Source organism: Indicator indicator, chromosome 1, assembly GCF_027791375.1.
Source record: "Indicator indicator isolate 239-I01 chromosome 1, UM_Iind_1.1, whole genome shotgun sequence".
Lineage (NCBI taxonomy): Eukaryota > Metazoa > Chordata > Aves > Piciformes > Indicatoridae > Indicator > Indicator indicator.
The window spans coordinates 22,863,042-22,889,547 of NC_072010.1; the positions used below are offsets into that span (position 1 = coordinate 22,863,042).

The 26,506-nt window shown below is 41.5% G+C and overlaps 1 protein-coding gene across 1 annotated transcript in view; it reads right to left on the reverse strand.

Annotated features, from left to right (window-relative positions):
• Positions 1 to 26,506, reverse strand: part of FLT1 (fms related receptor tyrosine kinase 1) — a 114,202-nt gene that overhangs the window by 36,611 nt on the left and 51,085 nt on the right. Inside the window, exons 12-15 of the mRNA XM_054387153.1 lie at positions 17,333 to 17,441; positions 9,375 to 9,665; positions 4,081 to 4,227; positions 2,058 to 2,189 (exon numbers count right to left, since the gene is read on the reverse strand). Coding sequence (XP_054243128.1) covers positions 2,058 to 2,189; positions 4,081 to 4,227; positions 9,375 to 9,665; positions 17,333 to 17,441 — 679 coding nt within the window. The remainder of the gene's footprint in view (positions 1 to 2,057; positions 2,190 to 4,080; positions 4,228 to 9,374; positions 9,666 to 17,332; positions 17,442 to 26,506) is intronic.

Below are 26,506 nucleotides of genomic sequence, written 5' to 3' on the forward strand. Positions count from 1 at the left end.
CCCAGACAGCCCAGCAAGCACAGCTTCCAAACCAAACACAAGCTGCGATTATTTAAAGACGTCCCTTTGACTCCACCATCCATTCATCCATCTTGTATACAGAAATAACACATTGTTTTATCTGTGAGTATAAGAATGTTGGGGTTTTTTTTCCCCCAGAGGAAATAAAGAGAGCAGACAGTTTCCTTCCTGACTCATTCACAATCTACTCTTCCAAACTGCTAAACACAGCCATCGAAACGAGGCATAGCTCTGCTCTCTTTGATCTCCAGCCGCATGCTTGGAGAGCAGTCGGGACAAGGGCAGGGCAAGGGGAAGGCTTTGGTGCTCATAGTGGCAGTTGCAGGGGCTGCATTTCTCAGAAAGGCAAATGGTAAAGCCTAGAAAAAGCCCCATGTCTAAGCCCTGATGTCACCTCTCCATGCTCAGGGATGGGGTGAGAAACTGCTGTTCCCTTGGAGAGGGACAGGCACTCCAGATCAGCGTAGGAATGAGTGAAAAAAAGCCTCCACTGATGTTCCTTTGTGTAGTAGGAAGAAAAAAAAAGTGGAAAGGGAGGATTTTCCTTGATTGTGGTAGATAAGACAAACTCTCTTTTTTTCACTCAGTCTCAGAGCCATATATTTTAATATGGTAGTCTTCATCTCCTGCTTATTTAAGAGTTCCCATAGGAGTCACACAAGAAGATTGCCAGTGGTCCCTCAGGACATGTAATCAGAAAAGCTTTCCTGGCTGCTCTCCTCTGGATCACAGACTAGGAGATATGACTTCCTAGAAGCCATCTGATAGAACATTTGTGGCTGTAATAAATAGCCAAGATACAAGGATGTTAAAAAATCAATACGATAATGAATTACATTGTCCAGAGCTCTTGATTAGTAGGATGCATTGGACAGCATGCACTTAGGCACAAGATATTCTTCTAGCTATTATAACAGCTGTAAAAACCTTAACATTATTCATAAGGAGAGAGGTGTTTTTAACTCCATGATTACACCAGATAGGTCAGCTCACATGTACATACACATGTACACATATCCTTGACCTTTTAAAGCAAGACTATCATTGTATCATCAGCAATCACCATTAACTGAGACTGCTAACATACTCATGGCAGAAAATCAATACTGATTTACTAGCTGCAATTGTCTTCCTACCTGTAGGTATTATCCAACTACTCTGTAGTGCTCAGATATATTTAGCAATTGTATGAGAACATCCAGAAAGACACAATCTCTGCCTGAGAGACCTGCTGGTAGTCAAATTCTTCTATGAAGAGAAACTAAATGCATTTAGGACTATTTACTTAACACATGAAATCAATAAGATAGGTTATGTCAAAAGTAATTGGTACATGGCAGTGACTTACATAGAGAATGCCAATCCACTTCTTTTAGCTCGTAATATATGAGCCAAAATGGTATTCTATGAAACGTCACTGAATAAATCTTATTTTTAAGCAGTGTAAAATTACTTGATGGAATTCACTGCCACAGGCCTGAGCCAAGCTTCTCAGAAGGCAGAACGATGCTGGACACTTAAATGAATAGCAAAATAATTCAAGTAATGGTTACAGAAATATCTAGATCATACCTACTTCTTACAAGTATCTTTGGATAATGCATGTGTAGCTATCGCTCATATCTTCTAGTCCAATTTGGCAGTTCACTTTACATTGAAAATAAACAAATGAAAATATCCCAAGCCTGCAATTTCTATGGAATTAACCTGAAATGGGAAAACGAGTGGGCAGAAGAGTGTTCCTTATTCTATTTTTTGTTTGTTTTGACAATACTAAATTTACATTTGTCTTCTACCCTGACCTGATCTTTGTTGGGTTGAAGCAATTCTTTTTAGGTCAGTGTAAACATGCTCTGAGTTAGCATTTCCTGCTAGGCTTCCTTTCCAACCTGGTACGCTTCCCTTGCTAGGACTTCCTTCAAATTGCTGCCTTCAGAGATCACCACATGAGCCCTAAGTCATATCCCTGGGCTTCCAGTCTGAGTAAGAACATCACCCTGGCAAGCTCGCCCTTCCCATTTAATGTTCTGCTTTACCTTGTACTGTGACATATGCTGCACTCTCCACAGACCCTTTTAAGTTGGTGGCTATGCACTGGTAAAGTCCTTCATCCTCCTCTTTTACTCTTTCAATAAACAGCATTCGGCTTCCAGGCCCTAAAATTATTCCTGCAAAATGAAAGATGTAGCAATGAGAGGGAGCCAAGATATAAACAAAAACAGGCCCTTGTGTAAGAGTATCTGCTTTCAAGTTCTTCTCAGAAGAAATCTGAGCCACATACTGCACAGCACAATGTTATCTGCAGGAAAGCCAAATACACTTGGCTGTTTTGGGAATCTTTTGGAAATCAGTGTTTACAGAGCACTTGTGTGAGCGAAAAAGATCAGCCTAAAGGGATGATCTTGGGATCATTTGCTACTGTCAATAGATTAGCACTGTGCCTACACTTTCACCCAGGTGAGCTTTTTAGTAAGTCTCCAGCTTTTGGAAAACGGGTGGTGTGATTACTGCACTTATGTATATAGGTCTGAATCAGAAGTGACCCAAGCTTAAACCATTTACAGGACTCAGCTCCATGCATCCACACTGGCCTTACAGACAGCTGAGTCACTTCAAGTGTCACTTACCCATGTGGCATAGAACAATAAGCAGAACCCAGCTAGCGTAAAGAGACATCCCATGAGGTGTACCCTAAAACACAGGAGTTACCTGAAGTTCTCAGCACCTTGTTTATTCCAGGTAGTTCAACCCAGAAGCCAGCTTGGGCAACACTCCAGCAAGTGAGGAAGAGGTTAAGAAGCAGATTTAGCCTCAGGACTACCTCTAAGGCATCATTTAGCCAGGAAATGCGCAGTCAAGTACACACTTGTGTGTTTGGCTCCATTAGAACTACTGTACCATCAGAATGTATTCCCACCATCTATTTCAGGCATCTAACTAAAGTGCTCTGACCTAACCCTTAGACACATCTGGCTGGCTCCTAACTTTGCATTTCACTCAAGTTAGACACGTAACATTTGTTTTAGAAGATTGTTTTAATAATGAACTTTACAATGACGTGGTCACCGTAAAGCTTCCCAGAATCTGGCTCTAGGTTAAATTCAGTGCCTGGGCTGCAAATCTGTATGGGCTTATACCTCATTTGGAGAAACCCTTAGAGCTTCTCTCAGTTGCCATTGTTCGTGTTACAATAATTTCCAATAATGCAGGACAGAACCATAACCACAAACCCTCTAAAATACTGTTCCTACATGATGATGTAGGGTTCCTACATGATGATGAAAGTTGCTAAGGACCAAATGTCCTTGAAAGTTTTGCTGAGCCTGCAACACTAGCTCATTTGGTGCTTCTGATCCAAATGTGGATGAATTGCCACAAGAAAGGTTTTGCCTTTTCCTCTATCATTCATCTCCACCTGAAATCTCTAAGGATCACTCCTGTGACTGTGATGCCAGTAGAGCTTGACAAGTAGTCTTAGCCGATCTTTGAAGCCACTTTCCAGACACAGCAGTAAACATCTCTCCAAGTTTTCCTGTTAGCTGCAGCATGACGCCTTGAAAGCTGTTGCTTTCTGCTGTTGAGACCTGGATTCTTCTGCTGCCAGCAGGCACATTTCAGTTTTGGACATGGCTAAGCTGTGAATCAAGTATAGACTTTGCATGCCTGACCACAGACTGTCCTTGGAACTCCTACCCACATCATACCAGCTTGTTTTTTTTCCTGTCTAGCTATAAGCTGCCCAAGACACCCAATCCTTAGGCTCCCTCTATAGTAAATGGAGAGGAATATATTTCTCTGGTGATGAATCTTATTAGATGCAAATTGAGAGCTGTATTTTTTTCCACTGATTCCATAGAGACCTGTCATTTCTACACCTCCAGTCTGGCTGAAGTTTTGGAGTGAGGCAGAGTAATTTGAAGCACCCATGCTGCAGCCTGCCCAGGAACTACTCCTTCCTTATGTCTAGGTACTGATGCCAATGACTCTGCAAATGGCTGCCTAGTGCAGAGGGGTAAATAAAAATATTGTGAAAGGTAGGTGAGTACACAGAACTCTCACCTGATTGTTGCTGTATTTCCTCATGGTTTTTAAACCAGGATATCTGGGGCTCAGGGACGCCACGAACCTGGCATTCCAGTATGGCAGAATTACTGGAGTTCACTGTCTGATCCGTAAGATGCCGCAGCAGGGCTGGTGCCTCTTGAGCTATAAGACAAAATAACATCCTTGATTTATATTCTTGTAAATGTAGAGGTTTAATTATCTTCCTTACCAGCATTTTACTGATATTAGGGATTGCTACAGCTCTTCTAGCCTGTTCACAGATTTTATTTACCGTTCCAGTTTGCTTAAGAGCATTTGGTGTGTACACGGTACTACTGTTACTCAGCAGCAGCAGGTTATGATGACCAGTGAAGACCCAGTGATGACACTGTCTACAAGATTTCCTCAGTTCCATTACCAACCACGTTTGTTTAGCATTGTGTTTCTATGAAAGCTCAGTTTTGCATCATCAAGAAAAACAAACTGTGGCACCCAAGTTTTTAACAATTAGCAGGACACCCTTGTAGCACTTTATCTCTGCATCACTGATAGCACCATGTGGCTCTGTACACCATGATACTCATGAATGTGACTTCAAAAATTTGCTTAAAGAGTACCGCTACAATTCATATTCAGTAAGACACATCATCTAAACCCAGAAACCATAAGCACAAACCCACTGTGTTATGCGTCCCAAAGTCTTCATAAATTCTTCCACTTTTGCATTTCACATATTTGGCTGAAGGCAGCAAGGCCTGGCCAAACCACCCCACAACCTCCTTGCCAGAACTGCATTGGTGAGAAATGCGCCCATGTCCTCCGGCATCCCACAGGCGCTGGAAATCCTGATGGCAGGGGCCGGAGCTGAGTGCTAACAGGCTTGAGAGCTTAGCAACACTGCTCCTGTTTTACTTTTATCTACTGACATTCATAGGAACGCCATGTAATAAAACACATTTCCATGACAGTCAGTGACAATGAGTAGAGGAGGCACATCTCATCAGTTCTGCTTCTGCTCAAAGGCCTCCCAGAAGGGCATTTCAAAAACACTCTATTAACATCATGTTGAAGTCATCTCTGAAAGAAGCAAAACAGCAAAACTTGCTCATCATTATTTCAACCCTTTGTCACTCCTTCTTCTGTTTGGTACAGAGGCGAAGGCTGTTCTGACATGCATCAAGATATTTGCAACATTTATGCTCATTATATGGAAACATCTTTCTGTCACATTTGCAACTCTCACATCATTCTTTTTGCCATTTTGGTCCCTTTAGAGTAGTGATGGAGAACACAGGGAGATCCTGAGCAATCTCACAGATGCATATACTCTGTACATCCCCTCAAATATCCCAGTCTTCCATGAAACAATTATTGCAATCTTTCCCTTCAAGGACACTGCCAGGATCAGCAGTAACTAAGATGGTAAGACACATATCACAAAATATGAAACAAACCAAACCAAAGCAGAAAACAGCTCTTTGCAAATACTTTCTTTTAGACTGCAATAGATACCCATACACTGAGTTCAAGTATAATAACAGATGAATTTCTGATATTCTGTGTTTGGAAGATTATTCTCTATCCTTTCAGAATTCCTGACTTTCAGGAAGTTCCATCTTCACTATCATTCTGTTATCAGGTGTAAACAAAAACTGCAGAAACATTAAGCACCTGGGTTCCACCAGCTTATGCGGCATGCATGAATCCCATAGGATTAAAAGCACTTTTAAAGTAGGCTATCTTTGCTGTGGTCTTATTCCTCAAAATTAATTCCAGCATAGTCACGACTGTGCCATGACCAGTCCGGATGTTTCTGAGCTACAAGTTTGTAATTTCCACAGACAATTCTATTTACAGTATGAACAATTTGTACTCTCTTCCCAAACAAGCAATGCTCATCAGCGAGACTGAAGTTCTTCAGTCACACCCTTACACAATGCCATGGCCAAGAGTATTTGCCTTACAGCCAAGAGGACTGCCCTCTTCTTGTTGGCAGCTCGCTCAGTTTTTGAATGGTTCTCCTTTTTCACGACACTAGCTATGAACAGGCACCGTCTGATGCACGTCTGCACACACGCACCAAGAAGAGCTCCACAGTCCCTGATGGGCATCCCAGCCCAGACATCCAAACTGAAGGCAGACAAGATGACGCAACAAAGGCAAATCACACATTCTTGTGAGTTATTTGTGATTAATTTTAATTTGTTTATAGCCATACACTAAAGATGGGGTTTCATATTAAAAAAAACAAAACAAAACAAAAAAAAACAAAAAAACAAAAACCCAAAACCAACAAAACAAAAACCCACCAAACTTTTTTTTTTTTTTTTGCTTAAAACTTGAGTTACCATTCACATGCTTTTGATAATTTCACTGCTACAATCAACTGATTGTTCAAGGACTTGGTCAACTTGAGAATTATCCTCTTTTGCAAACCACCCATCTTCTCCAGTTCATTTTTTTCAGCCAAGCCAAGAGGGGCAGTTTCCAATGCCCTGCTCCACTCACCCTGATGATGAGTGTCCACCCAGCCCACCAACATGCACAGTGTAGGGCTCAGTGCCCAGGGCAGCCCCCTGGGCTCATCCCCAGCCCTCATGCCTATCCTCAAACATTACTTTGCTGGGCCAAACTCTGCTCTCAGTTACCCCAAGGAACTTCATTGCAGGCAGAGTTTGGCCCAGGGGAGCAACAAGGAAGTCACAGAAGGGACAAGGGGACACTGGTGTTAGAGCACTCAGCCAACCCAGGGTGATCAGGAGGGAAAATCTGCACTCTTGAAAGCAAACAATGGCAAACAAGGGGAAAACTATACAATTTGTTCCTTTTGGGGTTTACTTTTGCATTCCACCCATTTTTGCCCTGTTATGATTATGTTGTCTGTTCACTTATTTTTATTAATCAGTACAAAAATATAAATACAAGCTTTAATTTTAACACTTAAAAAAAAAATCATTCATACCTTTCTCCCTACATAATATATTATACAACAGAAGGCAGAGAAACTCCCCAAACCGATGAGATTCTCCAGTCATCTGAGGACATCAAAAGTGACATCAGTAGTTTTTATCTGGCCTCCAAGGGCTGCTTTCCTCAGATGTTTCTAGTGAGGTTTCTCTGTGCCTCCCAACATGAGCAGTCACACTGGGACATTACAACACATCCCTTGCACAGTGGGCCCCTTCAAGCGCTGCTTGAGACCAGGCTGGTAGGACACATCCACCCAGCACTGATACACATCATTGTAATTCACAGCAGTTTCACAGAAGAACAATCTAATTGCCACTTTTTTTCTTTTTCTTTTTCTTTTTCTTTTTTTTTTTACTCAAACTCAGATTGCCTGGCAACTGGCTGCTGCAAGTCATTGCACTCCGGCTCTCAAGGCTATGGAAAATTCATAACGTCCTGTCATCACCGCCCACCTTGCCATCAAATGTTTTCTCACAAAACAACCTCATAAAAAAGGGGATTCTGTATGGTAATTCTTCTGAAGATTTGCAAATGCTAAAGAGTGCCATTGATCCATTTTTAAGCAATCACCAATGATTTTGCTTGCTTTTTAGGCATGTTTTAGAAAACAAGAGAGCCAGATCCCTTTGCAAGGACACATTGTTTCTGGAAGCCATCACACTAATAATGAACAAAAGAGCCACTGTATACAAGCAGGGTATAGGTGACATTTCAAAATATAAATGATTATTCTTTTCTTTACTCTGACAACTTCCAGGTTATCAATTGTTTTGTAAGCATTTTAGGCTCCATGAAACTGGCATTATGGGGAAATGCTATTGTTTACCCTTTCACACTTGACAAAAGCAATTCCCACGTGAAAGACAAGTTTAGCCGTGGGACACAGTCTAGATACCTAAAGGAGGAAATAGGCTGGTGAGTTCCCAAGCACAAGAAACTGTCATGTTGTCACCCTCTATTTTAAAAGCACAGCCACTTTGTTCCTTTGCTGTAACTATTTTGGTCGCTACGGCCTGTTTTGTTATGGCTTATGTAAATGTTATATAAATGATCAATCATAAATGTAACCAAAAATAATAAAAGCTATGTATTGTAAAAAAATAAAGTTATCAGATCTATTAAAAATAGCAACTTCTTCCTTATACAGAATTTATAATACACAGAAACATCTCATAGCAGAATCAGGATGAATGTAAAAAGGGAGAAACACTCACAAGGAAGTCTTAGGTTGCCCTTAATTCTCCTTCAGCAGTCTGGCTGGTTGTTAATCCCCATAATAAATCCAATTGACATTTGCATACCAAACGTAATGAGTATTTTTCATGGCTCCAGTTTTGAATTTGTATTTTTAAAAATGTATTAAACAACTCACTGTGCTGGCTGCAACCTTGTCAGTTGTGTTAGTTTAATATTTCTCATTTAACAAAATAATTACAACATTACAAATTCCTGAATCTTCAGGCTAGGAGCAATATTCACACTTTTATCAGTAGCTTTTTACATTAGTGCAGAACTGACTTTAAAAATTGACCAACACAGCAACTGGAAGTCTACCTGGATTTATTCAGAGAAACATGGTTCACGTGTGTCAGTTTTAAAATCATCATTATTGTAAATGAAATGGTAGGTCTGTGCATTATATCAACAGTTTTATTTCTTCCCTGCATACTTCTTTTAGAAGATACTTTTTTAAGATTAATGAACTTTAGTGTAGAAAATAATTTCAAATAAATAAGCATTAGAACTTGCTCAGCAGGTAATATTTATAAGTCCATCAAGATCAGATTAAAATAAAAAATATATAGTCCAGTCAATCTCAAACTGAATTGTGCTCATTCCGCACATTCAAGTTAACTTAATAAATGTCCATGGTTGACTGAAAATAGCAGTTTTTAAAGTTAATCAGTTTATTCAGCTTTGACACCTTTGATGAGGCCGATATCAAAGTGGAAGAAAAGATTGATCCAAAGTTTTCCTTATCGCTCAGTAGGAGACAGCAAGCGAAAAAATAACAACATGCAAAATGTAGCACAGGGGATCTTCCAAACCCCAGCTTCCACGTGCCTTGTCAAAGCAGAACACACCCGTCTGAACTCAACTGGAAGCTCACGTGTTACGATTTTGTTTGCTATTCCTCCTACGTCCAACCCATGGGGGATTGTGCACCACCTCAGGGCCTGAAAGGTAGCAACAGTAATGAAAATCAAGATGATATGAGACACCTGTTACTGTTTAATGAGTCCTTTAATGTTTTACATTGCTTTGTGTTGTACAATCATTCCTTGTGCTCTTATATTTGAGGATCCGAGAGTAAACAGCCTTTTTGTTGCAGTGCTCACCTCTGATTGTAATGTCTTTCTTTTGAAGCACTTCTTTCCCCGTGTATATGTTCCTTGCTCGGCAGGCATAGGTGCCCGAGTGTGCCAGGGAAACGTTCTTGATGGTCAGAGTGAGGGTGATGGAGTACTCCTTGTTGAGAGACCTTCTTACTTTTGTTTGGTTGTTGTCCGTTCTTGGCAAAATCCAAGCAATGTCTTTGTACAGGAATTTGTTGGCCGAACAGGACAGTATCAAATTCTCTCCTTCAATGGGAATTTTTTCCAAACTAATATGGAATCCACTCGGTATGTCTGTCAAAAAGAAAGAGCACTTTTAAGTTTATATGAAATGGATGAGCCAAAATTAACACAGCATATATTTTCCCTTTTATCAGGAAGCCTTTGAACTAATCAATGTCACTGTCTTCCTGCTGAAGTCCCTAATCTTTCCTTTCATAAGCTAGGCTCCAGCTATTCCTATAATTTGTCTTGGAGCTACGAGACACTTGGGCTCAGACATCAGCTGATGTAAACTGAAGTCACTATTGGAATTAATGAGTTTGTATAAATGTTATGTCACGTTAAGACAGACTGGGGCAAGGCAGCAAAACCAGAATTATTTCAAGACAGCACAATGGGACTATGAAAACAGGAGGAAAGGTTGGATCTCAGCTCCAGCTTGTGAACTGCATGAGGGAAAATGAACCTCGAGAGAACAGCAGGAAAATACAGCAGCTCATCATGCTGGGTGATGTCGTTTTCTTGATACTCATAAGGATTAGGACAAGTTTTGTCTATTTCTTAAAAATGCTTCAAATCCTGAAAAAACTACTGAATCTGTGATAATATGCCTGAGGTTTCCTTTGGAATTGGGGTATTTACCCTCCATGCATTTAAAGTGTGTCAGCCACTCAACAGCTCCCTCTGACCTGGATGGCCAGCTGGGCAGGGGTGTCATAAGGTGAAGATCACTCTATTCAGGCTGCTTGACAATAAACATAGGTGAACAATATTTCCACCTGAGAGAAATTAAGGGTCACTGCACTAACCATTCACTAAGTGTGAATACGACTTAGGTTTTCACAATGATTTTTCATAGCATATAGCTCATGCAAGAATAATTCAGTCAACAATGTAAAAAGTTCATTGTAACATTACTGCAGCTTCTTCCACCTGGGGAACAGCACAGAGCAGCAGCAGCGCTGACTGCCTCTGGCTGCCTCCACCTGGGGCTCATGCCTCCAAGTGAGGGAGACCTACGCCACTGACCTCAGTGAAAGTACAAGCAAGTTCCTGAGAGAAAGCTCTTCCAAGTTTTACTCCTAGAGTGCAGCCTCTCTTGTTTTATTTGTAGCCAATATTCTGATAAAGTAATTTCCTTCTTTTTGGTCAAGTGACATTGACTTTGGCCATTTTCAATTGTTCTTTCACCGATAATTGTTCACTTGGCTGTGAATATGACTCAAAATCATAAGAATAGTTTTGTCTTTCATAAGGGAGAATTATGCCTTCTTTTCTTGTCTTTTAAAGCATGAACAGCTCAGTGCCAACTTTAATTCAGTTCCATGCTTACAAATGTCACTTTGGGTTTAATGTCACGTCACCAGGGACACATAAAGAGTAGTTCTTCAGGGAATAACATTTTCTTCCACTAACCTCTTTTATTGATTAATCAATCCATTAGAACACTTCTCCCTAAATCCCCACAATGCAAACAGTGCTGCCTTGCCTCCCTAGGAATACCATGAGCATGGACTGCTCAGTGTTGCCTTTCAAAGTTCTGCCTGCTGAAAGTCTGGCATCAGTTGCTCCCTTTAGTATTCTCTTTTCCACACATAGAGCCTTGAGTGTTAAACACAGGGCAAATAAGCTCCTGCAAGTCCTGGATTGAAATTTCCTCTGACTGCAGCTGTCTTCTGGGGAGAGGCCTGATTTCTGCTGGTTGAATGCAGTGTGCCTGCCATCGGTTGTAGTTCAGATGCATAGTCCAAAGATAACCCTAATGGAGGCAGTGACACTAACAGATTGGATGTTAAAGCCTATGTTGACTTGTTCCTCTGACATTTCATTGGGATCCCTTTTTTCCTGTCTCCATCAAAGCAAACTATAAGAAAAAATTTAAATACAGCAAACTCAAGTATGAGTGACTACCATCAGCATCCTTTTCAATATATAAGAGTGCATGGTGTCAGATTCTGATCTCAGTGAAGAACATGTCTGCTGGAAGTACTACTGAGATGAACCTTTCCTTACAAAGGGACCAGCAAGTTTAGCCTAAGTTACCAAATGTAGACATCTACCTGAACAGTTGGTTTGCATATGGGCAAAAGTTTGCAGCCCATGGAGTGCCACAGGCTCTTCCAGAGGGCAATGCAACCTATCGCCTTAGGTTTAGCCAAATTCCAGAGATCCTGATCCTTTATACTTATTTGTGAAGAGATTTTACATGACCAGCTTAGGCTTAGATGCCCATCTTCAAAGCTTAAGTTAGAAGAAGCGAATCCTCTGATTTTGCTAAAAAGCACTGAATTCAGACACACTTAAAATCACTCAAGGGTCCAAAGTGTTGATAATGGATAAATATTTGGATGAAATAAATTGCTTGTGTCTTACTCAGAGTACATCTGAAATTGTTCTGATGTGTGTTGAGAAACCCAGGGTATGGGTCTGAAATACTGCTAATATTTGGCTTTTGCATATGCCAGTATTCATTAAAAGCTACAAAGAGCCAAGCAAAACTCCTCAGATGAAACTAAGATCCCCTGGGACTGAGGCAAATGAGCTATTTTTAAGGTAAAAGGGTAGCATGCCAACAGAATAATATAGTTGCAACTACTTCCATGTTGTCAGGTCTGGAGCTCTTCCTAGATGTGTCTTCTGTGAAGAATGACCACTTTCTGAATAAACCCAGGGACAAAAGCAAAATGCACAGGATTCCAAGACAATCATTTGTTTAAAGGCTACGAGTCCCCTAATATATGACACCTCTCACCAATTGTTACAGGCTCAAGCTAGCTAAATAACGTGGCTGGGAATAATGTAAAAGGGTTTTATTTACTTTAGTGATTTGAAGCTTCCTGTGGAAATAGCTCCCAGGTTTCCTGATGGAAGATTTTGTTTATCTTTGCCAAGCACCATCAGGAATCTCAAAATAAAATGCGCTTAGTGACATTGGGAAACCAGGGAGATAAGGCAGAGCTGTTCCTGTTTCACCCTCTGTAATTGCAAACACACCCATGGCCCTGCTGTGTGCCAGCAAAACAGCCCAAAATGTAGGGAAAGGGGCAGGCTGGAAGGAAGGGGGCGACCACAGTTAACATTTGGCATGAAGGTGTCACAGAAACTGGGTTTGTATCCATGAGGAAAGAGTTCAGAAATCACCTTTCTACACTGCTTTTATATAAGGCTCACAGCTTCTTTTGTGCCCTGAACAAAGATTTGCTTTTAGAAATAAGTCAGTGTGGCAAATACCTCCAAAAATGCCTTTCATCTGGCAGAGGCCATAGAAAAGAAAAGCTACTCCAGAGCCCATGGACTTCATGTCCCACACCCTCAGGCACACCGTATAAAATTATACCATGCTCAAATCTCCCAGAGAAACATGCATGAGCTGCACTTAAAGGTCATAAATAATGACATTTACAGTAATTTAAGAAAGTGCTTGGTCTTACTGGGTCCTCGCTGATATACTCTCTTGCACTTATTTCCTCACATCTACCTTTCCCTGAAGCGGTGGAACGTGCCAGCACCAAATTAGACTTTCTGGCACAAGTTCTGTCCTCCAGCAACCTTCCCAGTGGTTTCTGCCTATAGAAAAGCTCTTCACACCACCACAGCTGCTTCACTGAAGCATGTGCATTTTCACATTCCCAGGTCAAGGCCTGAAAGAGATTGCCTCCAGGGAAAGGGATTCTTGCTGTTCAGGACAGGCTCTGCCTTCATCTGCTCTTTGGAGTCCTTTTGGGCTTGTCCCGTTTATGGACGGCAGTAGCTCCTCTTCCTACAGCAGATCACCTTCTCCTGCTAAGACACTTATCCTAGACACTTACTTTGGTGTGCTTCAGGCTGGCTTCATGTGGCGCCAGCAGATCCAAGAGCATAAGATAAACTAGCCCCAAACTGTCACACAAGTCCTGACGTATTGGTTTTGTACTCATCAGAAGGAAATACTTTGCAGTGTCCTGTTCACATCCTTCACATCCATCAGCATTCAGGGCTCACATATTTCTGTTCCCTCAGTGTGCTTCTCAGCAAATGCTGGCTGTGTTTGTTTCATTGACATGAAACACAGGCTGTTACCCAGCCACAGCAGTTTGGTCTCAGCCTGATGGAGAATTGGGATTACACCACGCAAGCCTGACTGGTGTACTATGTGTGCAAAACACATGAACGAGCCTAACTTGATTTTTGTAAGGACAGAACAGCAGTAGTGTCTTCTATCAGTGCAACTGAGTGTCAGTGGATGATCAGAACTTTCCATGTCACACAACTGAGGTGCTCAGCTCCAGGAAATCAAAGGACAAATACATTTCAGCTTTGCCACTCTATAGCAAGTTTGCCACCAGCCAAGACATTAAAAATTTCCAAGTTGTAATAAAGCTGCCACTCCTCTTTCTGAACACCAGCCAAGACAAGAATCTTCAAAGAAAAGTCATAATATTTTGCATCTTCTCATGCAAGCTTTGGTACTAAGGAGAAGGATTTCCTTCTATCCGCAACATCTAAGAATGTAAGATCTAAGCAGGGAAACCAACTCCTTCATGTCACTGCACTAAAATATCTGAAACTGCCATCAAAACACTGAGAGGAAGATTTGGACACATCAGATGGGACCCATCAAATTACAGCTTAATTTGATGTCAGGATCTTCCATCCAGCATTTTGAAGACTGAGCTGCAAGAGCTAGAGAAGGTCAAATTCAGCATCATGCACATTAGAAGAGCAACAGCCTTAGAGAATGAGTCTCAGTGACTGCTCAAAGTTGTGTATGAAGTTCCCACTAAAGATGATAGTGTGGCACCACTGGCACAATAATTTATGGAGAATTGTCTTGCTGTTTAACTTTCTGCCCAAATAGACACACTGTAAGGGTGAGAATGAAAACAAAACTGTGATTTGAGAGTGAGGACAGCAGTCATCTTCAAGGTGGCATATGTTCCTGGTACATCCATTAAAAGAATGTGCAGATGTTCTTCTTGTTTCTGCATTTTAATAAACAACCTGCCTATGTGTCACTTATCTGTTTATACTTCTCATGCTTGTAACTAAATTTCTATATTTATAGATAATTGGCACTTTCTAAATGTAGATGTGTGTTATGATATGAAGCTTTAACAGCTGTAGACACCCACAAGCAAGGTCTGCAAGAAGAAACTACCAAGGAGCACACAGTGGATGCTGCAAAAAGAAATGATGAGTGCTTGTAGTGGGTGACTTTCTGTCAAGGGGCACTGACAGGGAGTCATGAGAAGGATGCTGCCTTCCAGAAGCTAAGGTCCAAGACATCACTGAGAGAGTGCATCAACTTGTCAAGAGAACAGATTACCATCCATTGCTACTCTTTCATGTAGGCACAAATGGCTCTGCAAGCTGGAACCTGGGAAGACCCAAGAAAGATCACAAAGACACTGCTACTCACAAACCAGGAAATCCTGCTTTGTAGTATCTTGGGTTAGTGATAGCCTTGGCTGCAATGACCACCACCAGAGGGTGGTGGTACATAGCTCCATTTCAAACTGGCAACCTGTTACAAGTGTGGTGCCTCCAGGGATCAAAACTGGGCCCAATGCTGTTTAATATCTTCATAAATGGTCAGGAGGGATGGGACCAAGTCTACTCTGAGGAATTTTACTGACAATACTAAGCTGCGTTGGGAACCGGACACACAGGAAGAGAGAGCCGTCCTTCAGAAAGACCTGGATAGGCTGGAAGAGTGGGCTAACAAGAACATTATGAAGTTCAACAAGAAACATTCAAGTCTAGCACCAAGGAAAATATCATACAGGTGTGAATCACAGGTTGGGATATACCTGGCTAGGTAGTAGGTCTATGGAAAGGGACCTGGGGATTCCAGTGAACAACAACCTCAGTATGAGTGAACTGCTGCTGTTGTGGCAAAGAAAGCCAACAGGATGCTGGGTTGCATCAACAAGGGCATCACCAGCAGAGAAAAAGAGTCATTATCCCACTCTACTCAGTGTTTTTCACATCTGGAATACTGTGTTCAGTTTGGTCCCCACTATAAAAAAAGGTGTGGACAGGCTGGATGGGGTCCAGAGAAGGCCCACAGAGATGACCAAAAGACTGGGAAGCCTGCCATGTGAGGAAAGGCTGAGAGAATTGGTTTTGTTTAGCCTTGAGAAAAGAAGATTCAAGGAAAACCTTATCACCATGTCCTGGTATTTAAAAGGTGGCTACAGAAAAGATGCAGACTCTCTTTTCACAAAGAGTCATGTGGAGAGGATGATGGGTTACTCCTGGGAGATTCCAGATGGACACAAGAGGAAAATTTTTCACAGTGAGATCAGCTATTGGAATAATCTTCCCAGGGAAATGGTGAATTTCCCAACATTGGACACTTTAAGAATTCACCTGGACAGCATGCTGGAGCTTTTTGTCTACACCATACTCTTCCCAAGAAAGGTTAGACCTTGTGGTCCCTTCCAACCTGCTGTTCCATGACTCTATTACAACTAGTAAAAATATTCAAAAAATACAAGTTTTGGTCCTCAAAATTGGGAGGGGGGATATTTTTTTTTCAAAGAAGTTTTCTTCCTTTTTTTTTTTCCCCAAACAAAACTAGTGTGCATCTACTCTCTTTTGATATCTCTCAGTATGAGTTTCAGAATGAGTTTCACTAAAATCACTCATCAGAATCATAAGCAAGAGACTGACAACAACAACAACAACAAAAAAACAAACCAAAACACAAAACAACCCAACAAACACATAAAAGAAAGAAAAAAATAGTTCAAAGATATACAGTAAAATTATTTCCCCCTTTCCGCTCCACAATTATAATTTTGGGATTAAAATATCATAATATTTTAACCTTTCTCATATTTTCTCATATTTCTGAATGAATTACATTTCTTTAATGACTTATCCTCAAAGTATTCATCAGCCTCTGTGCTCTATGAACTACCAGTTTGTAAACAGGATCAAAATAAAATCTTTCACAGGAAAACAAGTCCTTTTGTAATGTCTGGCACACACAGACATGATACTGCTAAATCATGCGGTAATTATTCTCAAAAACTCATTGTGCTTTTTTTTCAGTCATTCCTGAAGGCAAATATTTAATAATTTGTTTCTAAACCTTAAAACAGTAATGGAAAAATAGCTGGAAGCATACTCATACATGCAGCTAACACAACAAAGTCAATGCCACAGCTCAAATGACGTCCAAGGTTGTCTTTCTCCGTAGAGGGAACAAAACTCTCTAGTTTATTCCCTGCCACTTTTCTACCTGCAAGTTGCCATAGTGCCTGAGAGCTGTGAAAGGCTGCCCAGGTACCCCAGGCATCCCTCCTCTGACAACACACTTCCTACAGATGCTGGCACTGCTCTGGACACCATATTATGCAACCTTCTGCTTGACAGCGGGATGAGGCTATAGGCACCATCAATGTCACACATGAAACTGACTTACTGGCCAGTAAAATTTCATGTAGAGAATGATTGCAGAGACTAAGTGATTTTAAAGAGGTGATTACAGATTTGTGTATTTGTGAGAAAGTTGTGTCACACTGGATACTTGGTGGAGAGATGAGTCATTCATCAGATTTGGTGTCCTTCTTAGAAATCCACACCAGCTGCTCTCAAAAGCCGTTCCAGGATCACCCAAAAGCATGGTATGAGTTTACAGGTGCACACGTTAAAATTCTCTAACTGTGGCATATGAAAAAGCCACAACAGCCTAACAGTTAGACTCTCAGGACCAGGAAATGCACATAGTTGCAGTGGTGATTATTTCTTACCTGTTACAATAAAGCTGACATTTCTTTCAGCTTTTCCCACTTTATTGGATGCCACACAGCTGTAGATTCCAGAAGATTTGGCTTCAGCTACAACAAGAGTGCTAGCAGTCTGCAAAGGAAAGAAGAAGTTTAGCTTTCATTGGCTGAGGAACTCAGCTAAAACCTTCCCTTCTCTCCCTGTTTTTTTTTCTTTTTTTTTTTTTTTTCCCAGTCCCATGATCCACTCTTTCCATTTGTTCAGTGATGGGCACCACTGAGGCTATTTAAGGGAGATGTCACCATGTACAGTTTAGGAAAGGATGGAAGAATAACAGGAAATAAGCTCCTTGGGTGACCTTCATGTTATCAGAGTCATCATAACCAAAAATCTTTGAATGTGTCTTCAGAGTGATTTATCTCTTGCTGCTGAGGTAACGATAAGCTACAAAACGTGAAGTGTGACACAGCATGGTTCATCTGAGGAGATAAGCAGCCTGTAGGAGAGCCAGACTGCAAAGGGAATAGGGGAGGTGTGCCTCAGGCACTTGTATAATGGTGGAGGGAAAGTACATCTGTATGGCACTAAATGTATTTGGTTTCTCTGTCATTTTCTCACATACATGTCAGGTGAGAAAGGACAGCAGTAAAAGAGATGTTTAGTCATCCTTTTTTTAATTACTTCCTCTTCTTGGACTTAATATTTCTACTATCAAACAACAATATCATATTGGTTTTCTTTGTGTGTACCTTAGCACCATCTTAAGAGGTTCATCATAATAAATATTTTCACAAAGTAATATGATTTGTAAGATAAGGCCTTGAAAGACCAACAGCATCTGATACACCTTAAGAAATATTCAGCTCATGGTAATAATAAAAGTTATACCTTTATGGTGATGGAAAACCACAGTCTAATGGCTTGAGCACTAAATGAAAGAACAAAGTCATGCAGAAGCAACTGAAGTATCATTCTGATATGGAGCTGGGACATGGGGTATGCACACAGAGCCCAGCAATGGGACATACTGACAGATATAACTTGGTAGGTAAATTTTCTATCTTTCTGTCTCCATGTTAGTTCTTCTGTAAAACAGGCTTTGGCCACAGAATGCCATTGTTTGGAATTATTTGGATTTTCTGAAAAACTTTTAAAATAATTTTTGTGCAATTAATACATTCTTTTAAGTCTGCCTGATTGCTAGAGCCCAGAGACAAGCATAAGAGGGTAAGTCAGTAATAAATAAGGACCAGCTATCTACATTTCTAAACACTGAACATTTGCACTGTTTGTCTGTCTCCTGCTCAGAGACCTCAATGGTATCACTGTACTCCTTGTTGAACCCCTAAATAATACAGATCTTCTGGTTTTCCAAAACATACTTTAGTACAAAGCATCTATGACTTTTCCTACTACCTGAGCAACCAGACTGGAATCATGCAATTGGATTTTGGCTTATTTGCTTTAGAAAACTGCCCCACAGCAGATTCAAGACTACAAATGATGCTAACAGCAACTTCAGCCTGTTCAGCTATCTCAATGGTCAGCTACCTGTCTGCTAACAAACTACATCGCATTTCTATCTAGAATTTTTCTAACCCATTTTTCAGCCTCTTCTGTGAGATGAAAGAGGTTCAGTAACACCAGATGGATAATTACAACCTGCATTTAGCCCTTTGCTATATTCAGTAGGTTGACCTCTACAAATTCTTAATTATAAAGTGTGGGTCCAGCCCTGCCAGTATTTTGTCATTCCCTTTGAATTCCTTCCAGTGCTTAAACTTAATTTTGTGAAGTGTGAATACAGTGCACAGCACCAGGAGTCCTGCAGCTGTTTTATCAACTCTGACTCAGAATAAAAAGAAGTCCCACAACATCTGCCAGAGGCCTAATGTGGGTGGTTAAACACCGCTTCTGCCATCCCAGACTTTCCATCACAAAATTAACCTTTTTTTGTGTTAGTTCATATTATCTCATAGCAACTTTGCCCACTTTGGAACAGTTACCTAAAATGCACAATGAAGGAGAAGGAAGCTCTTACTCTTTGACTTCAGGGCACTGGTCTATTCTACTACACTCACAACTAGAGTATTTCTGAGCCTGAAAAATACATGTCAATTATTCCTTGGTCAATTACTCCAATGGTTTGGAAAGTTTTTTGGTAGTATCAAACTGTATTTTGTCCTGACAATATCAGGTGTTAGTTTTAATGCAAAATTTTGCATCCTATGTGAGTTTTACTGTTCCAGCCCACTGCAATGCACTACTTTGATTAGGCTGAAGATGGCACATACAGTTACAGCAAAGCAACATGACTGCAGCTACTGACCAGACTGCTAACAGGTTAAGCCTTTTTCTTGCATATTAAATGGCCTCAGAGAACATTCCCCAGTTTAAACTACAGTTTAAACTGTTATCTCTTCCCCACCATTGTTTTGGTTTTGACCGACTTGCACTGTCCAAAATACTCCTCTAGCATGGGCAAAGGATCTCTTCCAACAGGCAGCATCTATGCAGCTGAAGATGTTTGGAGAGCAAGGGAAGTAAATGTTATGAACGGAGGCCTTAGTGCCAGAGAACAGCCATCGATATGTTTACTTGAAGAAAGCCACAGTGTCCAGGAAAAGGCAAGACTGACTTTGCAACAGAACAGAGTATTTTAGGGACAACATGTCTCTGCATAAATCTTTCAGCTTATAAATCAGTCATAAGGATAAGATAACATCTCTTTAAATAGTTTGTGAGCCCTCCAGTGGTGCAGTCCATGTTCTACATTATGGATGTCAGCCAAAACCCACCAGAGATGCAGTATGTACAAAACTAAGCCTGGCATGCTGCTCTTCATTGAGCAATTATGGCTGTTTGAGATTAGCCTGTGCTGTATAATTTCTCTATACAGCTATTGTTGCAAAAGGAGTAAGAGAAAAAGCTCTCACAGCCTTGGATTGTCTCTCTTTGCAACAGTCTTTCAGGCCCTGGATTTACAACCACGTTGTATACAGAAAGTCTGAACCCAGTTGCCGTGATCAGACAGAACAGGGCAAATCCTTTCTGGCATGCTCAGCATCTTGAGCATCATCTGTCCACAAACCCCATTTACCATCAAAGCTTTGATCCTGTATTTCTCATTTCTGCAACCTTCACCTCAACTGAAGCACTGTGCTACCAGCTCATCTCAAAGCAGGGTCTAGGGAAGTAAATCTCACACTGCTGCTGTTTCTGCCAGAAAATAAGAGGCTAAAGCAGAAATCCTGAGAGATGGAAGATGCATTTACAGATTTGTTCACAGTGAAAACTGATAAGGAAAACACTGGGAGAAAAAAGAATGTAGAGCAACTGGCATGATCCCTGTGCTTGGAGCCAGGGTGGGGTAAGCTGTCCCCTGGAGGCTGTGATTGAATTTCTCTTGTCTCAAAGTATTGTAGATGGAAGATTCTCACTGCTCCAGCTGATGGCAGAGAAGCAAGAGGTTTCAGAAAATGTTTGGAAACTTCAGTCTTGCCTAACTCACAGAAGGCTGCTGCAGACACTGACACGAAGATGCTCCATTCAGAGATTGCTGTCCTCATTCTCAAAACAGTCAACATATTTAAAACTCAAAACACTGCCCTTTCAACACTGAACAGATTAGGGCTAATCTGGCAAACACTGTTGATTCCCTCCTGATTATTCTTTTAAGAAGATGTATCAGTTAATATAAATAAATAAATATAGAAAAAGAATATGTGCTCTCCTCAACTCCTTCAATTTATTTTTGTCTAAAGGAGTATTATTTAGGAAGACCCATACTGAAACACTGGCAGCGCACTATTGGATTGGTCTGCTTATGCCAAAGACACGATCTGCATGCCTCACATGTTGGCACACATCAGTGCAAAACATCTGGAACAACAAGCTTCACCTTCAGGACCACCATAGAAGAAACACCAAACTATCTTCAATAGCACAACATGAATATTCAGAGGCAAGCAATTTCTTCCCTGCTGGGGTCAGACAGGCAAGTCAGTGCTGTTTAGCAAGCAGAGCTGTTGTTTCCCTCTGCACATTGTGTTGTCCTGCTCAAACAGCCCACCAGAATGAATGCATCTGGCTGACTTGTGAGAAGACCATGCTACAGACAGCAATGGCATGGGCACCCCCTGCCCTATTCCCCAGGGCTATAAGCAGAGTGAGACAGAGCTCAATTTAGCCCTCCCTTGGGCACCAAGAGAGGGGATCGATTTCAGGAGCTGGAGGGAGCCACAGCTTGGCAGACACAGGTGCCAAATTCTGCTGGTTTTAGTCTCACGAAGAGCTTGGCTCAGCTGGCACCTCCCAATGATCTGCTTAGAAGTGTTGACAGAGATTCTAGTAGCACTCAGGAAGGCCCCAGGAGAAGTTATGACGTGCTGAAAAAGAGGCAAGCTACACTCTCACTGCTATCTTTAGCCTAGCTTCCTAGTAAGATCAGAATGTCTGTCTGTCCATCTGTCTGCCAGTATCCTCCACTCCTCCATGTGTTCAGTACTATTTTAATTTATTACCCAATTTCAACCAAACTAGACAGAAAAAGATCAAAAAAATCTCATGCATTTCATGAAAATCAGCTGTTGGTAGAGGAGAAAGATTAAAATTACTGTTGCTGTATTGAGCTAAACAGCTTTCTTTCTGCTTTGGGTTCCAGACAGCAAATTAGCACAGATGTACTGGCCAGAGAGCTGGCACATGGAGAGGCTGAGAACCAACTCAACACATGCTGCTTTACCTCATCAGTAACAAGAGGACACAGAAGAGAGTTAAAGGTTTAGGGCTTGGCATAGAATATGCAGGAGAGATGGACCCATCCTATTTTGCATGATCACACCTTATCAGTCATGTCCAAGAGGATCGATTCTTCTGACTATCTAACACTCCAATTTTATGTCAAATGGTCACAGTTTTAAATACTATGTACAGCTATCACAGCTCAGGTTGACTCGTCATTGCCAGCCAAACTAGAGATGGACAAAGGCAAGCCTAGGTTTGGTCTTGCAGAATCCTGTTACAGGGCCATTACTTTCCATTTGTCATGAAGTCAAGTGGCTTTGTCACTCACAAGGGATGGGACCACTGAAAACTTGTGTCAGTAAGGTGTTTATACAGTGGAAAGCAATGCCATACAGATATATATGTACATACACACACTCATACACATAGGAATGACAAACCACACCTATTCTTTATACACAGCTCCTGGAGCTCCTGGCATATTGCAAGACAGACTCAGCTTCCATGGAATCTGTTATTGCCAGTGGGACCCCAACATTTGCTAGAAACAGAAAGATGAGACAGTCAGGGAACTTCTGTTCCAATTCAGGTTCTCAAAAATGTGGTTCTAGCAGGCTATGTCCCCAAAATAAGGGAGTGTTGTTCCACTTACCCCAAATTTTCACTCTACTCAACCGCCCTCCCTCTTGTCTACTGCCTCCTTTCCTTGGATTTATCATAGAACAGAATCGCAGAACCATTAAGGTTGGAAAAGACCTTCAAGATCATCAAGTCCAACTGCAACCCAACTACCATACTAAACTATATCCTGAAGCAGCACATCTACATGCCTCTTGAACACCTGCAGGGATGGCAACGCCACCACCTCCCTGGGCAGCCTGTTCCCACACCTCACCACTCTTACAGTAAAGAAATTTTTCCTGCTATCCAATCTAAACCTCCCCTGGCACATTCTTTCTCCTTGGCCAATACTTTCTACTTTCTCCCATATCTGAACTCATCTTCTCATCACTCTTCCTTGCATTTTCTGCACCCAGGATCTTTGTCCACCTCTCCTGCAGCTCCCTGGCTCTTGTACTCCTGTACAAGAAGTACTGACTCCAGTATTTCTTGGCCCTTGTACTCCTGTACAAGAAGTACCAACCTCTTTTAAAGCTGTTGATAAACCAGTGTGCCTGCATGCACAGGAGAGAACACATGCCTGATACGTATGCAGTGATACCAGTGAATACAGCAGCTCTTTGGACCTCATTGTTGCACGTCATTCACAGACAATTTTAAAAACATATTGATCATACTACTACTACTAATAATAATAATCAGTATTAGCCCTAAGTTATACATAACAATTAACTTTGGCTGGGAACACCAAGAAGTGATGGCTTTAAGCAGCTGAATGACAGGACAGTGTCTGTGATCTGTTTACACGACAAGCCTAAGAATAGCCCAGCTTTGTAGGAAGTCACTGAAATGTCCAACAGAATGAGAATGAAAACTTTGGGTGGGGGAATCAAATCACTTCAAGAGTTGTCTCGTGATTAAGTATTACAGCTTATGGTACAAAGTTCTTCCATGATACCACTCAAGTTTCTCAACGACTGTTTAGAAAGGCTTCAGCGGAAACGTTACTAAAACACTGTCATGCTTTCTCTGCCACCAGAAGAATAATGTAGCATAGGCTTCCTGCATTACTTTAACCAAACAGACACAGAGTCTGAGGGTTTTCTAACTTTAAAAGTACACTTGTTGCCACCTTGATAACCACAGACAAACAAACAACCAATCAACATACCACAGCAAAAAAGCCAAACTGAAGGAACTTGAATGATTCACATGCAGACAGGAAACAGAAAGAACTGGTACAATGTCTTTAAGCAAGGTGGGAAAAGCTAGCCTGATGGCTAAAAGAAACCTTTTGACTATTTCTTGTTCATCTCTTTCCTTGATTACAATAATCTCATCCTGTGTTCGCCCCCATTTCTCTTTTCCTACTAAACCAAATATTCTGCTTTGTTAAGTTTCTTCATCCATTTCCTACTGCTTTGTCTCCTACATCTTTGTTGTTTCCATTGAGCTTTGACACTGTTTTTACCACACTTGCTATGCTTGGATGTGGAACTGAGGTAGACACTCTCTTTAGACAGCAGGACTCTGTTGATGTTGAAGTGTCTCAGAAAGCTGTTTGTAGTAGTAGAACTGCTTACAGTAGCAGTACATCAGAGCTTGTGATGACATGCTGCATTCAGTGAGTTCAGTGCTATTAGCAGTTTTACAATAGCCCAGCAGAAGGGCTTTCTCTGAACTGTGTCTCTGAATTTCCTCTAAGAGACCAAGAATGACTCTTCGACTGCGAAGAGTGAAAAGCTATAGACTCCATGGAAAACCAAGGAAAAAAATCCTTCATGCTCATGCAACTCACAGCTTGGCCGGGAACCCAGGATTAGAGAGCAGCAGAAATGAAGAAATCTTAGGAAAGCTGTGAATAAGCTGAGCAAAGAGATTGTTTCATTAACCTCCCATTCCCTGTCGGCACCAAGAAGAACAAAGCAATGAAAGGTAGACCTTTCTTAGTTTAACTAAACTACATGAAGACAAGGAGTATCAAGGAAAACCTCTAAGTTTCACTGCAAAACTTTCCATGTAACACATGCAGAGACCATTCCTTGGTTCACTTCTGGGCACATTTTTTAAAAGGGCTACCTGCCAAAGACTTCAAACAAAACCTGCAGTTCTGCTGCAAGGACCCATTATTAGCATCTTCCTCCAGGGAGGAATTTATTTGCTGTTGACTGGAAGTTGCTTTGACATTTCAGCCACTCCTCTTCCGCTGTCTCCAAAATGCATGGTACACAAGGAGAATGAGATCTGGTCTTTAGACAGCACCTTCTGCACCCCGCAAATAGGTAGGACTTCACCCAGAGCATGACTAGATGTCTTCTGGAAAATAACTGGTTCTTATCATCTTTTGTTTATCATTCTGCCTTTGAAATAGATTGTGTCTTCCTGTGCCTGAAATTATTTCCCTTTCCTCGTTCAAATCCCTCCTTATATCTCATTTTTTATGTGTTTTCCTACAATAGTCTCCCCAAGGAAGCTGCTTTCTCCCATCTTTGCCGTGATCTTTAAGCACGTAAGGGTGGCCAGCTAAATAGAGCAAATGCCTCACTGGGATCCAGCCTGTTCCCATGTGCTGGAATGGTGCCATGAACACCTGTGGTACTTTCTAAATAATACAACAGCAGGAGAAAACGCAGTCCTGATCCGTGGCCATACGCAAAGCCCTACTCATTCTGTGGCATGTGAAAGGGCCCTAACATGAGAATGATTATAGTTTATACCCAGTTTTGTAGGCAGAAGAATGAAGGCAGCCATCAAGGAAAGGAAACCTCTATCCTTAATGCCCTTAGAATGACAAAATGCATTTCAGTGTCCTTAGAAGCGAGAGGCCTAGAATAAGGTAGGCTTTAAAATTTCTGACTTCAGTCATTACTGCCACAAACCAGAGTAACCTGTGAAACCAGGTGCTGTGACAATCACATGGCATTATGCCTCTTAACCTGAGCTCCTCACAGACTACCCAACCACACCAAATTGGTCTCATATCTAACCCAGGAAAGTGCAGCTGTCTTAGGGCATCCTTCATTTGAAGGTATTAACAGATGGACAGTCCTCCATGACCCCTAGCAAATTAATGTCACTGTCTTTCTCTCACAGAATCACAGAATTAACCAGGTTGGAAAAGACCTCGGAGATCATCAAGTCCAACCTATCTTCCAACACCATCTAATCAACTAAACCATGACACTAAGTGCCTCATCCAGTCTTATTTTAAACACTTCCAGGGACAGTGACTCCACCACCTCCCTGGACAGCCTATTCCAATGGCCAATCACTCTTCCCATGAAGAATTTCTTCATAACATCCAGCCTGAACCTCCCCTGGCACAGCTTGAGACTGTGTCCTCTTGTCCTGTTGCTGGTTGCCTGGGAGAAGAGACTAACCCCCACCTGGCTACAACCTCCCTTCAGGTAGTTGTAGACAGCAACAAGGTCTCCCCTGAGCCTCCTCTTCTTCAGGCTAAACAACCCCAGCTCCCTCAGCCACTCCTCATAGAGCTTGTGCTCCAGACCCCTCACCAGCTTTGTTGCTCTTCTCTGGACACATTCAAGCAGCTCAACATCTTTCTGGAATTGAGGGGCCCAGAACTGGACACCAATAGACTACAGGCATGGCCCATAAAGGGATGTTTGATGGACTAGACAGTTAACATTGAGGTGGTTAATGCTGGGACAACCATCATGCTGTCTCTAACTGAGATCTCTCTCAAACTTTGCTTTTGCAATTTGGATTTATTTGGCCCTTTAACATTTTTATTGCAAGAAAAGACCTGGCCTTCTAATAATCTAGGACCACATCTGTGAATAAACTCTATAATGAGAATAAATTGTTTA